This window comes from Necator americanus, chromosome X (genome assembly GCF_031761385.1).
Source record: "Necator americanus strain Aroian chromosome X, whole genome shotgun sequence".
In the NCBI taxonomy this organism is placed as follows: Eukaryota; Metazoa; Nematoda; class Chromadorea; order Rhabditida; family Ancylostomatidae; genus Necator; species Necator americanus.
Genome location: NC_087376.1, coordinates 28,471,174 through 28,488,697, shown reverse-complemented (window position 1 = coordinate 28,488,697; position 17,524 = coordinate 28,471,174). Strand labels below are relative to the sequence as shown.

At 40.2% G+C, this 17,524-nt stretch overlaps 1 protein-coding gene across 3 annotated transcripts; it reads left to right on the top strand.

Moving 5' to 3' along the window:
- Window positions 1–9,767: 9,767 nt before the first annotated feature.
- Window positions 9,768–16,568, top strand: RB195_025788 (uncharacterized protein; the record flags this gene model as incomplete). 3 transcript variants are annotated; one of them, XM_064214076.1, is made up of 12 exons in its annotated part: window positions 9,768–9,923; window positions 10,851–10,936; window positions 14,130–14,289; window positions 14,348–14,446; window positions 14,674–14,794; window positions 15,087–15,235; window positions 15,296–15,377; window positions 15,749–15,897; window positions 15,971–16,049; window positions 16,106–16,211; window positions 16,270–16,393; window positions 16,482–16,568. In XM_064214076.1, the coding sequence occupies 12 exons, from the start codon at window positions 9,768–9,770 to the stop codon at window positions 16,566–16,568; spliced, it is 1,398 nt and encodes a 465-aa protein (XP_064069957.1). The 3 variants fall into 3 exon arrangements, with proteins under 3 accessions (XP_064069957.1, XP_064069959.1, XP_064069958.1); XM_064214077.1 differs by lacking the exon at window positions 9,768–9,923 and having other exon boundaries at window positions 10,854–10,936; XM_064214078.1 differs by lacking the exons at window positions 10,851–10,936; window positions 14,130–14,289; window positions 14,348–14,446; ... (6 more) ...; window positions 16,270–16,393; window positions 16,482–16,568 and adding an exon at window positions 9,992–10,129.
- Window positions 16,569–17,524: the final 956 nt, after the last annotated feature.

The following is a 17,524-nucleotide window of genomic DNA, read 5'->3' as shown; positions in this document are numbered from 1 at the left end:
TAGGAGGCAAAGAATTAGGAAGTCCTACTTACCCCGACCTACTCATTCTATGCACCCGGACAGGTGAAAAGACCCCGAATCCAATTTATATTTCTTACTTACTGTTCTGTCACAATCTCTCCAGTCCTAATCTGTGGTCCACTCAATTGTTAGCGATACTATCACTGAGCATCTTCGCTGGTCTTATTTCCTATGAATTTGAAAGCGCGTTCTAATCTCCTCCAAACTGAGGGTGTCGAAATCCTTGATCATATGGTTGTTCCCAAAAAAGAACTACGAGGCGGATGGATCATGACGACTTACCCTGCGCTTCTGCCACAAAGTGTTTGAGTTGAGTCTTATTGAATGCGATATTAGCAATAATGGGCTCCCGGATTCAATAATGCATGCGCGTAGCCTCAGGCTACGTCTTCCGCGGTGGGAATCGCAGCAACAATGGATCAAGCCGTGCGGCACCCTGTCCCACACTAGTCGTCCCATCATTACCGTAACTTGTGTGCGAAGTAGCATGTATGCATCAACGGCAGAGCTTGTCATTTTCCTCGATATCCAGAATAAAAGCGGTGTAGCTCAGAAGATGTGCGTAACTTTGATCAATGCCAACGCTCAAAAAGTGATGTGCAAATTGAGGAGTTAAGGATGCGTTGAAGCGAACGTTGTATGCAATTCCGAAGAAGACGAGCCACACGTTTTGCAACGAAAGGAGGTGTATGCAGTTGGCGTGGAGCAGCACTTTCCCGGATAGTTAATGGAGAGGACGACAACGATGGCCGTTGGCGCTGCCGCTGTCCGGTTCACTTTCGATCAAAACGGGTCATTGCGCAACAATTCGCTTTCATCCCCAAAAAGCAGAAACAGGATTAGCAAGTGTTTTGGGCACAAAGGCGCGCGTTTCCGACCGCCACCCCACTTTCACTTGACCGCCCGACTTGCCTTCGCTAGCACTCTTAGCCATCCACATCCTCTGACTTCGTCCTCTCCTCCATTTCAATGGGGGAGGCCCTGTGACATACCTGACGTCTAGCTGTTTCCATTTTCTCCAGCCGGTCTGATCCTTGCGGTGCGTCGCTCTGTCGCATCGCTTGCTTTCATTTCTTCAGGAGTTTTTGTGTTTATCAGAATGGTGGGAGCTAACATTCCATTTCTCTTACATTGTAGAGACTTCTGTTGTATCTCAGATCTTTTGGTTTTTTTCCTTTCTCATATTCAAGTAATTCTTGTGCTATTGCTTTGAATACGGTCAGGTTCGCGCTTTCTCCTTTCCGTCGTTATTCAATTCTCTTCGGCTATTTCAAACTACAGAATAATCGTTACCAGGTGATCACGTGCAAATCGTACACACACGTCGTCCTCATTATGGGAATAGTAGCATTTACTATTGTTTCAAGTACATCACTACCACTGCAGTTCTCGTCGCGCTTCTTCGAAAATGTCTGTGTATTCGTTGGTCTAGCCAGAGAGTGCAGGCACCAGATTTTATGTGTGACTTGCAACATAATGATAGACGCAATGACAAAGATTTGATTATTGAAGGAAGGGCACATCAAAAACACCAAAACGTATGTTTGGTCGGTATTTCTTCTGCGGCTTCCCTTAGTCGGGAGAGAAATCGAATGCGGGGCGTACAGTTTCGGATGTTTCGGATGTTCGTTGCAATACGACGACGTTGTCGTCGATGCGAATTTGTTGAGAATAACGGGGATTGTGTGCGTTTGCGTGCGATGCCCTCTGTGCTGAGGCTCAGATGCCGCTCACATCGTTTAATGCAATTTATTTTATGTGCATTGTTGCCTAACTCGCCACAAAGGCTAGTTGGTGCGCGCGCGTTCGACGACTGTCATAATAGAAGCGCGTTACGAAGACGGTGTTTGCCCTCATCATGTCACCTTTGACGTAGACTTTCCTTTCCAACACTTCCGACCTCATCTGTTCCTCATCGTTCACGATCTGTTCGCTAAAATGCGCCCCTTCTCGTCTTCCTCTCTTTTTTCCGTTGCCAACCAAAAAATGCTCTCGTACAACTGATCTCAGCACGAAAAATTCTGCAAGTCTTCCCATTTTTTTCGTTGAAAAGAAGAGTGTGCGTTCTCAATTTCAGCGAAGTGATTACCGAATATCGGCAGTGATGGTAAGGTAATGTCATGAACACTGCACAAAGGACACATGCGCTAGCCAACAGTGCGCCTGAAGGTCGGCCGGCCATTGTTTCCCTATTTACTCCATACAAGGCCATATGGCTGATAACACTTGCAAATCCTCGTGTATTTTTCAACTTTGCACATCAATTCCTGGATTCCTTCTTCTCAACAGTAGCCATTACCCTTTCTCAATTGTCAACTCATAGCGGGAACAACAAGCAAGCTCTCAGCTCGCCCTTGTCTCATCTAATCCACTTCATTGTTGATCAGTATCTCAGATGAGAAGTGTTGCTGACGGCCCAACAACACTACCTGCTATAGCATTACTGCAGCTCAGTCTCTTAGTTGTCTCTTTTTTCCTGCAATGTCCGACCTCAACGCTGCGGCAACCTGCCGAATGACGACAATACAATTTTCGGAACAAAGCGACCGCGCCATTGCCTCTCTTTTTCGGCGCCAACCCTACCCATGGAGCCGTTTTCGCAACGCCGATCCAGGATGCACGATTTTTCAATTTGGGATTTTCGATGCTACTCATTGTCCTCATTCCATGCTCGTTGCGCAAGCAAGTTTGGCGCCGCATGGCGCGGCAACTGTGGTGTCTTTCGTGCGCATGTTTATCTTGTCGGTTGCATTGAAATGAAATGGGTTGAGTGACTATTGTGAACTGTTCGGCCGTGGCCGTCCGCAAATGTTTCAATAGTTTTGACTCAAGACGCTCCACAGTCTACTCGCATTCCAACAATACCAACTACGTACAACACTCTGTTTCTTTAACGTTTAACGAACACATTATTACGTGCTGATTTTTACCCACCTGCTACTGATATTTACACTCGGAACGGTTTTGCTCGTCTCATACATGCACTCTTTGGATCAGCAACTCCTATTTCCCAAAATGACTCTGAAGCACAAAAAATTGTTATTTGTTCATCTTTATTTTACTGACGATTCTTTTGGAGTGGCGTTCGATTTGAAATCCAGAATCAAATCTAATCAAGCAAGATTCCTTCACAACAACTACTCAGATGGTTCTGAATGATGGTATTTCGTCGCCATTTCAAGCCAATTTTTTATCCTGTCAGTGGAATTGTTGATATGAACGCTGAAGAGTACTGTCATCAGCTTCACAAAGGTTTTTTTATCACGTAATCGAATAGTCTGTATTGCCAAAAAATGCTCAAGTGCAAAGAAGGCGGTCTTGTTGAAGAGCTGAGAATAGGAGCCACGCTTCCATTTCTTAGTCGAACATGATAAATCAGCAAGAGGATTTCTATCTAAGGACTTAGTCGCCTCTTCTCAAACATTTTCGACTAGGAAAATCAGCATCGGTGTTTATCTTTTTCATCCGAATTACATCCAGGGAACAGGACATTACTAACACTTGTTCGCTACTCTTTGTCATACCTTCCACCTGTTCTTGTTCTTGTTTTTCCATGTTGTTGTTATTCTGTGATGCTTTTGCTCGGAAAGGACAGCTTGTTCCTGAGAATTGTCGTTGTCACTTATTCTCGTGTGTTGCCGCACGGTCACACGCGGTCATTGTTGTGTGAAATCATAAAAACAAAACAAGCACAGTTCATTTGTAGGCATCATTGGTACCAGGCCTATTCGGTCATCACCATTGGTCAATCGACCCTACACGCCTTGATCTCTATTGGCTGGATCACTGCTGGTGCGTTTATTCATTAACTACATATTGTGTAGATCACACGTGAAACTGTTTGCAGCAAAAAAAAAAGAACACAAGGAATTGGGGATTGTTTGTACGAATTTTGAATACAAATAAAAATTATGTTATACAGTAAACTAGTTTAGTAAAGCATTTGTTCGTAAATAATTGCTGGTAGTCCACCATTTTTTCAATCCTGTGGCTTTTTGTTATTGAAATGGCTTGCGTTTAGTATGTCAAAGCTCGTAAAATAACTTACAACTTAGTTCACCATGCAATTTTGTATGAATACACACCCTCTTCAAAAAAAAGCGGATACGTCCAGAAAAGATGAATTCCAAAAGATGATTCAATCTGAGAAATCTGGTCTTTGTTGTGATCTAAGGACAACCGGGAAGGCTTGGATAGGGTTTTCTCGATGCCTGCGTCAGTACTGCATTTATTATGTATTGTTATTGTTGTAGCACTGTTTATATCATTACCACCCTATTTTCGGGCTGTTTTGAATGACATTTTTTTCTTTTCACGTCCTTAGCACCATCTAACGGCAGAAAAGTTCAGTCTGCTTAAAAATTAGGACATTGAGTAACATCATTTATTGTTGGAAAAAACATCTCACTTTGATAGTTGTGCTAAGATGTTATTCAAATCAGATAACTTTTTGACTGAAATGAAATTATTTCAAACGTATTGGATTTAGTAAAAACTGAAATTCGACATATTTCTAGTTGGGCATCAAGAGTGTACAGAAAAATAACGGTGCCCTGAGCTTAGATCAAGTTACTAGTGCTTCTGTATGTATGTATTTTAGAATTCCAAAAAAAAATCATTTTGTGATACGTATCAGGATTAAGCGCTCATTTATGGTTACGCCAAGGTGTGGCGTAAACAGGCGATATATAAGCTAGGCGGATTTCAGACTAGTTAAGGTAATTGAAAAAAGAAGAAGCGTCCAGCGGCTTTTGTTTGTTGGTATGAGGAGAATTGGTTCTTCTATGTTCCTCTTTGATTCCATTTCGCCGTCCTTCCAGTCAAACACCAGTTCCATACATACAATCGTCATGACGTTTTCAAAATGCTTTTCCCATCCGTTCTTTTACGTCCATGGAAGTAACTTCTCTCAATAGTTCTTTTCCATATAATCCAAGCATCTCATTTAATCTATTATTATCATTATTATTAGAAAATTGTAGAGGAGCATTTCCCCTTCCTCTGCTTTTTTCGATTTTTATTGTTTATTGAGATATGTTTTTCCTATGTCAATATTCCATCCTGCCCAATGAGGATCGTGTCGACCTCTCATGTGGATAATAGACAACGAGTAGTAGTCGTTGGCTTCTGCCTCTTCGACGATCCGGATATATGCGACAATCGCTTAGATCTCATAATCCATGTTCGTGAGATGTTAAGAAAATCGTATCTGCATCACTGCCATCCATATTACTCGTGCTAAAGTCTCTATAAATTCTCGTAAACAGACTTATTACTGTGTAAATTTGCTATTTTAACATACAACAATAATATACAATATTCATGATCTTGGAGCACCTTACTCAATTCTGCTTTTTGCATGGAACTATCCTAAAAGAACTGATTCGCTACACTGCTAAATAATCTGACAAAACGAGTACATTTTTGGACTTTTGAAATACATAAATAACAAGATTATATTTTAGTGAAAACTCGCAGTTACTATATATATCTATAATTAAGTCAGTATATTTTTGGCGTGTCACTAGTTGCTGGAAATTTTCATTTGATTAATAATAAATTCTTGAGAGTTTCCGGATGCTTCAAACACTCTTATTTTAAAATGCTTTGTGCTAACTCTCTGAAAATAATCTAACTACTTTTTTCTATTTACAATCTAAAATATCTACATATTTTTTTAAACATTTAAATGTTTAGTTTTACATAACTAATACTACTAACTAAAAATCATCTTCCTTTCGGTTGGTAGTGAACTTATTCTATTTCCCAGTAATCGTTTCTGACATCATGGTTGTAACGACTTCTAAACTTATCAAAAAAAAATGCCTACAGTTTGGCGACTTTTTTTTGTTCAATTACTTTTTTCTCTTGCAGATTTTACGGGACCTAAGGAGTCATTCCATCTATTCACTTCGTACATAATGTTTCTAGGTAGTCCATCTTTGCCCATACTATGAATGAGCATGTATCGGCAATCGTCATTCACTCCCACAATCCATCAATTGGACAATGGCGACTTCAGAGATGCAGTCGTCCGATTCGAGGCTATAAGCTTTGACGAACATCACTAATTGTATCTAATTGGCAATATCCACCAATATACACGGTCAAAACATCAGTAACTCTGTATATCAAGTTGAGTCCATCCTTTCGGACCACGATATTTTCATCTAAATCGATTGCATTTGATTGAATTGTTTGGTAGGTACGATGAGGCGTTTTGCTACATCTGTCCGTGCCTGCTTGGCAAACGTTTTTCCGAACTTGTTTACAAAATCGTTCCGGCCAGGCACCAAGGATTCTTTGTTCCAAGGAAAAAACCGCTGAAGAATGATAGGATCATTCTGAGCCACGGACCGACAATCACTTTTTACACTCGCAACAACATTTACGTTCGCCGGACGTTTGCTGTCCAGCGGACATTTCCGGTTTCATCCATGAAAATTATCATCATATCGCAAAAAATCGATAACCTATACATTTTTGAAATACAGAGGTAGATAATCTGAATGGTTATGATATTCCGCAAGAGTACACGTTTCCTCATTCAATATGTTTATCTACTTTCTAGTTTCATCTCTCGTGTATTTACGTGAGTTGAATTTTATTCTCTTAAATTAAATTAATTAAACCATGAGAATGCGGGTTATCCATACAACCTTTAAATCAGAAAATTCACTACCATAAATTTCCCTCATTTTTAAATAAAGAAAATTAGTGTTACAAATCCGTTGCCGTTCCATTGTTCTAGTTTTCTGATCTAAAACAGATAAGAATTCCATCAGTATGCCAATACATTACTTTTCTAATAATTTCAAGGGTTTTTTTTTGTTTGTAATGCTGCTTTAGGATGGAAATCAAAGTTTCCATTCTCTAATCAGCTGATCCAAAGAGCTATTTAGGCCTTTTTCTTAACCTTGAACTAACTAGGTCGATTGAAAAAAAACGTGTTCCAAACGATAGGTACTTAGCCAAAAATAACTCATCACTGCAGTTTTCTTAGCAGATATCATAGCTGGAACTGGGTATTCACATTTAGACGATATTTACCAGAAAATAAGGATTTGGTTAGGTATCAGTGATTTTGTTATGATATCCAGAACAAGGGTCATAAAATTCTGCTGCAATTTTGTAGGACGTAGAATTTTCTGAGTTTATGGATACAGTTTTACCTTCTTTTACACCTTTTTCGGACTTTTCACTCTTTCCTGCTCCACTGTATAGTATTAAAAGGTTTTGCTATAACAATTGCAGAAAATCTTCGATGATTGAAACCCCCCAACGCCTAATCCTTTCCGGGGCATTGTCGGGATCTATAACAGCTTATCCGTACAACGGCACTTGAAACTACGGGATTCTTCCTATCAACGCTCCGTCTCTGCGTTGTATTCTCGCATGTTCTAGGAGCTGCTCTTTCATATAATATCATATCAAATCGCAGAAATTACATCGGCGTTATGTGCTGACTGAGGAGGATCTTCGGGTCTGATATCCGAGCTATTCAGTGTAATTAGCGCGCTAGTATTGCATTACCGTATTGTGAATTGTTGCCCGCACAAGAAGAAGCTACGGGAATTCTTGAAGAGAATTGGCTAGACAATTGATGGTAAATGAACCACACATAAAATCGTCGTCATGCCTCTTGTGGCATCCGTCGTTGCCCCTGCCGACTTAACATTCCGATAAAAGCACAATATCACCGTCGTACATTTGTACCGATATAATCGCTAACGTCCTTTTTTACCCGTAAATTCCCCCTCTCCCATTTTCTTTCAGCAAAGATCCTTGCACTACGTTGTTTCTCCTGTTAACTACAATTCTATTCGTAGGTCACTATCTAATCAGTGTTTTGCAGAGTGTAAGATATCTGCAAGTTCATTTTTTCAAATAAACATTCCACCGTTCTCTTCAACATTCTCATCTCTCAACACAGTTATATTTTCTTCCCACCTATAATAGCTGTTTTCTTTTCTGACTTTGAGAAACAACATTTCAAATTTATTTCTTAATTTTTTTCTTGGAATACGTGCATTATCGACGAGAAGAAATTTTTGTAAACTTTTGTAACTACAAATAGCTAATTATGTCCTCTTCTCACGGATACCCCACTATCTCTCGTTTCAGGCACTAAATAAACTTGTTTTTAAACCATATTTCCCTGCACACAATTTTTTTTTGCCCTCTTGTGGTTAGATGATTTGAAAAAAGATTTTTTGTTGGAGATTTTGCTCAATCTACTTCCACCTGCGTTATTCAGTGCTGATGCTTTATTTTCAGGAACTCTAACAAATGTTTTTTTTTTCTGTCCACTATTTCTAATTCTGTTAGTGTCATGTTTTCTTTTCAGTACATCCAATCAGAACGATGTAGTTTCAAAATTAGCCTATTGTAACTTTATACGCATATCGAACCCGTTGCTTTTAATGCAGCAAAAAATAGTAGATAACGTTGAAAATAGACAATTTCCATTGTTTTTCTCGAATAGGGAGAATATGTGGCATTTTATTCCCGCATAACTAGAATTTTGATTTCTTTAAAAGTTTATTTCTGCTGCGATACCAACGCTTTGTCGGAATTGCAGTGTTTGCCGCTGATAACCCTGTGTTTTCCTTTGTGCCCAGCCATAGAACGAGGACCACAACAATTCACTCACTCACCCCACAGCTACCACAGTTTCAGACACTGCTTTCACTCCTCTTTGATCGTCTCTCATAGTGCTCTTCTCTATCGAGATCGTAACGGCTTCTGTCTAACAGCTAATAATCGTAAAAATTTCAAACATATGCCATACTGTCGTCTGTTAAACAGCCATTATTCTTTCGTAAGCTGCTTTAGTAGGTTCAATATTTCCATTGATGACACACGGGATCCACAGGTAACATATGGAGATCGCGTGTGCCATGCTTCTGCATATATTATGAGTTATCGTAGAGAGGAGGAACATTACGGTAGCTTCAACATCATTGATTTTGAAACATGCATAGCTGTCCTCTCTTTGCTATTTTTATTCGTTTCTCCAAATGTGATGTATCAGGTGTTCGATGCTTTTTTAAAATGTTGCCTTTTTAGCACGTCATACCTTTCCAATTGTTATACCATGCTCAGATATATAAGAGCTGACGACGTGTGCGATCCTCGGATATCTTTAGAGCTCCATATTTACTTGGATCAAAGAAGATTAGGAGATTTTTAGTTCCTTACTTGAGCGTTCACGTAATAATGCACAACTTGTCTCTGTTTTTTTTTTGTGCCCAGACATTTGTGTTTCCTGTGTGAAATAAAGGCATTGCACAAAGCCGTATCAGAACCACGCACAAGTGCAGATGTGGATGACCTCTTTGTTCCTCATTTCTACGAATGAACGATTTCAAAGCGGAACGTTCTCTTATTTCTCTCACACCTTAACCTACCGTCGTAAGATCTGTCCATGTTTGAAGACTAACAGATGGATGAAGAGGATTTGCTTTCGCGCGTCTACGGTACCCCACATGGGCGTGTCACATTGTATAACTGGAAGAGCTCACCTGGAATCACTAATCGTATCCATGCTTACCTCCTATCTTTTCCTCCAATCCCTCACACAGACACGAGCTCTAATTTTGCTTCTCTTCTCACCGACCGAGCACAATGAATGCTTAGCGACATCTCATTAGCACGCGAGGTTTCATTGTAATCGTAGCTACATGCCTATGGAATTTAGTGACTCTTTATACTATGAGCACACTGCTACACAATTAATTTTCAGTATGAGCAGCCGCCGAAAGGCCAATCCAACAAGATTCAGCGAATCAGAACTTGGCGACATTGTGCAGAAACCATCCACATCCGTGCAGAATCTCTCCGAAATGATCGAACACATTGTGGATCATACAAAAACCCATCACATTATGATGACAGATGAGGTATGAATAAATGAGCCGTCTTCTTCAGAATACAATCCTGCCACAAAAGCATTCGACAGAGACTTCAGAAAATCATGCGCATTTTCAACGACGTGACATTTGCTGCTGTGAATAAGGCCGAACACCCAGTTTCCTTCATCGAGCTGCATGCGGTGGCGGTGTATTTCATTGTGTGGCATTCGTTTGGCTATCAGTTACAATCTTGACCTTAGCGTTTTGTCTTGGGAATGAAATTATTGCAATCTTATGCACGCAGACGAAAGGAAATAGTCGACCAGGATGAGAGCCGGAAGAGAGGAACTAACTCCTTCCTCCACTCAATCCCTCGCGATCTCCTCAACGTGTAAGAACCTGACTTTCGCTGGAAAGCATAAATGAATCGTGTTGTAATTACTCGCGGCGTGCAGGTTTCGTATTGAACTGCCATTTTATCACCCACTTCAACTATCTGGTCTTTGCTAAGCGTTCAAGCTGCCGATAATCCACTTATTTTTGCTGCCTTCTTTTCCAAACTTCCTTCTGTGCGCCCCGTTTCTAATCATTCTGTGTCCTCAACACATCAGTACCTTTCACCCAACAGATATCGTTCAGCACAACGTATTTGCGTGTTTGTATCCATATTAATTATGCATAATTGATGGGAGAAACATTGTCGCGCTAAAGATATGTACGAGATATGCCTGATTGGTGTCCAATTTCGTTGCGTTTTACAAAGAGAGTCGCAAGAGGACGCGATCGGGGTAGGAGGAGTCAGGCAGGCCTTCTCCCCTCAACTACATTGTCCTTTCGCCTATCCTTTCCCGCTGTCATTTCTCATGATAGCATTGAGCTTGTTCATAGCAAGGTCACAAAGTCTTCATATTACATACGTGGCTATTGTTGTCTGAGAATTGCTTTGGAAGAATAACAATGAGAATTCATCTGCAGGACATGGATAGTTCACCTAATCCAGCCGCGTCACCTCCGCCAGCTTCAATTAAAAGCAGTGCTAGTAGCACTTCTGAACACACAAGGTTGGTTTGTTGTTAATGTCAAGAGCATCAAATTTCAAAATTATTTCAAAAATAGATACTGAATTATTTGTTTGAATTGATTGTCGAATGCTTAACCATAGCTCTCATCCTCTCGTCTTCTTAACTACATGGGTACAGTTTTTTTGCGTTCCTTTGTAAGACATCTTCTTTCGAACGATTTCTTTTGGAGTTCTGGCGCCAAGACACTAATGAATCAATAGTTCATTATTGTTACTGTAGCGGACGTTGTCTCTTACGAATCGAGCCTCTGCCAGTTCGACGGCATTGAATGAAGCCACAAAGGCGTTGGCGGTAAATGTTTGAAGCGTGTTAGCAACAAATTCGCTTTGGAATACTTCCAGCTTTTTCCGCACTAAACAATTGGGCGCCGTTTCTGATTATTCTGACAAGGCGACTATTATTTCGGCTAGTGATAAGGAGTGACCGCTCGAACGCGTTTTCTTCACCCTATCAGTGATTGTAATCACTGAAAGTAAAAGCTTATAATTGACCTGATACAGGTAGAATGGTCACTTGGCTAAAGGGACGGCGAAAAACAACCATTGTTCGATGAGCGAATTGTCCGGGGTGCGATTTTTGTGATTCGCCGAGGTTACGACTATTTATTAGAGGCTTCGCGCGCTACAGTATTGCCATTGTCCTTGCGCTTTTGTTTCAACGCGACTTGCACTATGCGATACCGATCCTAATAAATTACCCTCTTTTGTGAAACATATACATGTGCGCAGTGAGTACGGCGCTCTGAATGCCGCCGCTACCCGTTCCTTCCTCAAAATTCTACATTGCGTGGGCTTAATCTTACGACGGCACTAAACAAAATGGTAATTAACATTACCGTATATCCAATTGTATGCTGTGAGTGGCTCGCTTGAGCGCGCACGGCGTTTGACACAAACTGGGCAATAGAAAAGTTGAGTGACAGCCAGGGCAAGCGACGACAAAATGGGAATTCGCTTCATTTCACGTCGTCTAACTCTTTAATGACACCACTACGTACGCACTGCTCCGACCCTTATCGCTCACTATTACAGACTGATCTCATTGTTTCGGAAGAATTGCGACCTTTTCTCATTCGCACAAGATGTAGCTGTAGGTTTTTTCGTTGCGCAAAAACACCCGTAGATTTTGAGTTGACCATACGACATGCAACCGGAAGTGGTGTTGTGATTCTTGGCGATCGCCGAATGTCTCTAACACCACGGCCCGATGATGCTTCGACCTCTGTTATCGGCTCGAGGATCAAGCGACAACTCGTGGTCCTGATAAGCGTTGTCCATTCATTGGTCAGCTTTGCAGTCACTCTTCACTCAAGCAGCTGCGCCCTGGTTCTTCGCCGTCTTAACCGATGTGTTTTGCTTGAGAAAACTGATTGTGAGCTGCATATTTTCACAACACACACCGATCCGCAGTGGTTTCTCGTTCGCATGTGTCTTACGCAGCTTTTCGAATGATGCGACCTTGCCTGCAACTACGACTTTTTTTTTGCACTGGTCAAAAAATCGGCAAACACATCATTGCAAGAACCTGCATCATACACATCATCAATTTATTTTTCTACAACTCCAGCTTTCTGTTGGTTGAAACGTTAGCATAAGCCCTGTCGTAGATTTTTCTCCGCAAAATGTCAGAAATCGCTATCAATCCTATCACCTTCGTGCTCAAATTTTCAACTGCTGACAAATTGTCTGTCGAGTTTCTTTACTTGTGAAACACACTAGAAACGATGAGGAATATAATTGTTTTCGTTGTAATTATAAAAAAAATACCCTGGAAGAGCGTGTTATGATTACTGTTCAAAAGCGAACAACCTTTTCAAAAATACTTTCAATGGTCATTTTTTGAGGAGAAATTCTATCTAAGAACCTTGAAGAATCTACATATCTTTTGAAAATGTCTTCTATTATATTTGCCATTTATCATCTACAGCTTCTAATAATTGAACTCCTTGCTGTTTTGTTCGAAGTAGGAGGTTTGCTTTTTTCCAGTATTGTACTGATCTCGTTTACGGTGTATCTCGAAAAAAATTCGGCTTGCTATTTTCATTGAATGACACTGATCAGTGTGTTTTTTTTTTGGTGTTGGACCTAATTTCACTTTGTGTTCTACAAAGTCTCTTACTTTCTCTTAACTTTCTAACTTTTGATCATTTTTGGAATTTCCAAAAATTAAGAATAAAAAGGATACCAACTTCCATGTCAACTAAATTGTTACTGCAATATATGTACTGTAAGCAATGAATCTCAACAATAACCACCTTTTGATACAGAATGTGCTCATAAAAAAAACGACTCTGAAACATTGAGGTTCTGTGCAATAGGATATTTTTAATAAGAATGTTCGGGTTCAAAGTAGTTTCTGCAAAATTAAATAAAATCAATAGATAGAATTTGAAACCCCCTCCACAAGATTCTACTTGGATACTAGTGATATTGTTAAATAAATTAGTTAATAGTTCCTTTTTTTCTCTCACAATCTGTACATAACTAACTCCATACTCGATTTGCTTTGTCCAATTGCTATTGAGAGATTTAAAGGGTTGAGGAGAGAGGGAGAGAAGAGTTGTGCCTTCAGTAGTGCTGGGAACATTGCTAGCATCAGTAACTAAGCTAATGACCGCATAGAGAATTCCATTCTTCTTTCATTCGTCCCATACCGCTTATCCTAACCGCAAGACACAAACGATAAATATTTTATTGTATTGAATTTTCAAATACGAATTACATAAAATGATTAGATTTTGAATCATGGATATGGACGTTGAATTTCTGTTGTCTATAGCACTCCGTCGCCCCTAATTATCTCTCTTCATGCATTCAAAGGAGGTGTGCGTGTGTGTGTGAACTACCTTGGTTCAATTCTCCTCATTTGTCCTCAATGATCTTCCTATCACACACTTATTCTTCTCAATTATGCTGCTATCTGAAGTAAAAACTATTATTTCTCACTTAATCTTCAACAGAACCGTGAGAACTCTCCTTTAAAAAAATTTTATCTCCTCCTTATGTCATCAGAGACGTTGTTTGAGAAAGCGTATCGTTCTTTACCTTCTTTATCTCCAACAGAGAACAAATAATAATATCCATCTATACAGAGTTTTCACTATGTGGAACCATCATAGTTTCTACATTTTCGATGGTGTTTTGATAAAATTCCTAGGAAGAACATATTTTAGCACGTCCGCCACTACAGGAGTTACTGATTATCCTGATATTCTTGCTCAAACCGAACAAGGTTGTACTGTCCTAATTGACGGAAATACGCTCAGGGAGCTCTTGAACTCTTTCGAATCCCACGACGGAAAGCTTGATCTCATTCAAAACGTGATAAGACAGGTGAATTCCAGGTTTAATTAAAGGTATGTCTTCCTGAATTTCCCCACTCTTCTTACAGCTAACAACACTAAAAGAACGACTATCAAGCGAGGAGCTGTCTAAGGAGGACAAAGAGGAACAGTCGGACGCTTTCATAAAAGAAGATCCAACAAATCAGGTGAAAGAGCACGCTTTTTTTAGCTGAAACGTTATGGTATCTGACGGGTGCATTACGTAACGCTACCGTACCATTATGTTTCTTTTTACAAGCCGCCAGTAGTCGTTGCGCTCGTTCGTCGCTCATTGTTGCAGCTGGCGCGCGATCCGCTGACGCATGCTTCTTCGAAAGAGGATCGCTGATGCATTGACAGACCGATACACGAATTTCTTTCTTTTTCCTTCCAGAAAATGCAGTCGGACACATTTGATGACATGCTTCTACGGCAACAAATGCTGATTCATCAGCAAAATCAACAACGAATTCTGGCAATGATGGCTCAGCCAAACTTATCCCTGCTCTTTCCAGGTTAGTGTCCAGGAACAATAACAACATGACTGTGGATATGGTTACGATTCACTCACAACAAAATAACTATATATGCGTCATTATTATGTACTACCGAACCGACCGATATGAAACTCTTTTCTTGTCCTGAATTTAAGAATGTCGAAGAACTCCTAGAAAGCAGTGACTTCTCACTGAACAAGGCACCTTCACATTAGCGGCAGACTTTGTAAATTACTTACTCATAGAGAACTAACACCTTTCAAATTAAGAAGCGAAATCTAATTTGTGCTAACCATTTCGTCTGTTTGAGGAGCTCCTTATGAACATTTGCTTGGAAATGGAATCATTGGCGCCAGTATGCCGTCAATCCTACAGCAGAATTTAGCTGCATCACTAGCAGTGGTCACACCGAAGCCGAAACCCGAAAAAATTCCTGATTGTCCACTTAATTTGACAAAGGTAGAACATTTTATTTCCTATTCTCACTATTACCAATAACTAATATTCCAACGTGTCTAGGTAAAAACGGAGGAGATCAGCAAGCCCAGCCCGATGATCCCAACGTTGTCAACCTCACCGATGGCTCCCTCAAACATTCTCGGTAGAATTCCATTTGGAATCCCGCATAATTTCGCCTCAGATTGTGAGAATTCGACTGAACTTTCAATACAACATTATAGCAGAGAGGTCTCGTGATAGTTCAAAATGAGCTATCCGTATGCTCTGCTGTTTTCACAACGTATACAAACGTTGTTTGCTTGGTTCTCTAATAACGTCGAACATATCGCACAGCCACCGCCGGTCGGCTCCAAAGGTTTGCCCTAATCAAACAAGAACTCGATCATCCGGGTCACCATCGCTTGTTTTTATCAAAACTTTTAAATATTTTTCTTTTATGAGTTTATTTTGTGACGATTGCTCAACAATCAAGCAAATAGGTCTTTTTTTGAAATCACCTCGACATTGTTTCAGCTTCTGCGTTCACTAACCACTCCCCAGCATCTTCTGGGAAAAGCACACCTGGAAACGGATCTCTTCTAACTTCAATGGAACCTCCAGCAGCTGTTCGAGCTCAAGCAAAATCGCCAAACCATATTAAACGACCTATGAACGCTTTCATGGTAGAAGCATTTGAGAAATCCTTATTTTTCATTACTTTTCAGCAAGATAACTCATAACTAACATCAACTCCAGGTATGGGCACGCGATGAAAGAAGAAAGATTCTGAAGGCACATCCAGACATGCATAACAGTAACATTAGCAAGATTCTTGGTTAGAAATCCTCGAATGATTCACTTAGTAAAGACGGAATATTTTGGTTTCTACAGGAAATCGATGGAAATCCATGAGTAATTCCGAGAAGCAGCCATATTATGAGGAGCAGTCTCGTTTAAGTAAGCTACACATGGAGCAACATCCTGACTACCGCTACAGGTGCAAATCGAACCTCCTACCTTTGCTTTCGTGCTCTCCTCTAATCATTTAAGTTAAGGCCACGACCGAAAAGGACATGCTTAGTGGATGGGAAGAAGGTGCGTATCAATGAGTACAAGACCATGATGAAGAAGAAGGAGCCGAGTTGGCCCGAAGATCAGTCGATATCTCCGACATCTCAGGTTAGTCCGAAATACGATCACTGACAGTACATTACTGTGTGGCGCATGCTTGGAAGGTGTTCAACTCCAAGTTTAATTCCAATTTCAGCTAGACTTTTCGGGTTTGACGGGTGCTGCGCTACTAGCGGACTTCGCCCATCATCATCAGTCCCATATGTTGCAGACTGCGGAGTAGAGTTCCTCGGAAAGCTGAGGAGTTTTAGTCAGCCTATGTTTGCGTTAATGATTCTGATAAGCATTCATGTTAAATACCGTCATTGAATTCGTTTTGTTTTTTTTTTCTTGTTTCTTGTGTTTTTTCCTCTGTATTTTATATTGCCAAGAATCTCTATCAGTCCGCACCGCGCTTTCTTCCGTGCATTTCATTGTTTCGAAACACCGGACTGTACGTTTTCTTTCCACTCGTAGCTCTTCCACTCATCCTCACAATTCCCTCCATCCTTCTTTTCAAGTACATAAATTGAATTCCTTCACACTCAACATTTCTTCCAGTTACTTTGTATTTTTATTACCGAAAAAAGAAGAATCTCTATCCGTCCGTAGAGCGCTTTCATTGTGCATAATCGTTTCGAAACAACGGACGGTACATCTTTCCATACTCACTGTATCTCACTCAACAATTTCCCACAATTATTGTTATAACATTGTTAATCACTGTTGAACAAGTATATGTCTATAAGTTTTCCTCGTTCCTCATTCTTCAAGCACTTCATTCTAAGTTATCTTGTGTCATTCCCTACGGCAATTTAGGATGCGCACAACTTTTTTTGCGTATAATTTTCTCCTGAATCACTGTGTATATTTGAAGCATATCAACATTTTCACATGTCTTATCTTTTCTGTACGATTTTATTTCATAATTACGTGATTTTACAGCCCTGTATTTGTTAGTGAACTAGTCTCGAGAGTGTTTGTGTCTATGTATATGCCCAGATTTTCTATACGGTACGGTAAATGTCACGCAGTGAAAACTACGAAATTATTCCTGTTTCCTAGCCGATAACTGTATTTTTTTTCGTGTGATTGGTCACTTCACTAACCTTACTAATAAAAAATTCTTTCAAGAAATGTTTGTAAAAACTTTCATCTTTCTGGATTTTCTCAGATAACAGTAGCTTGATAAACACATGT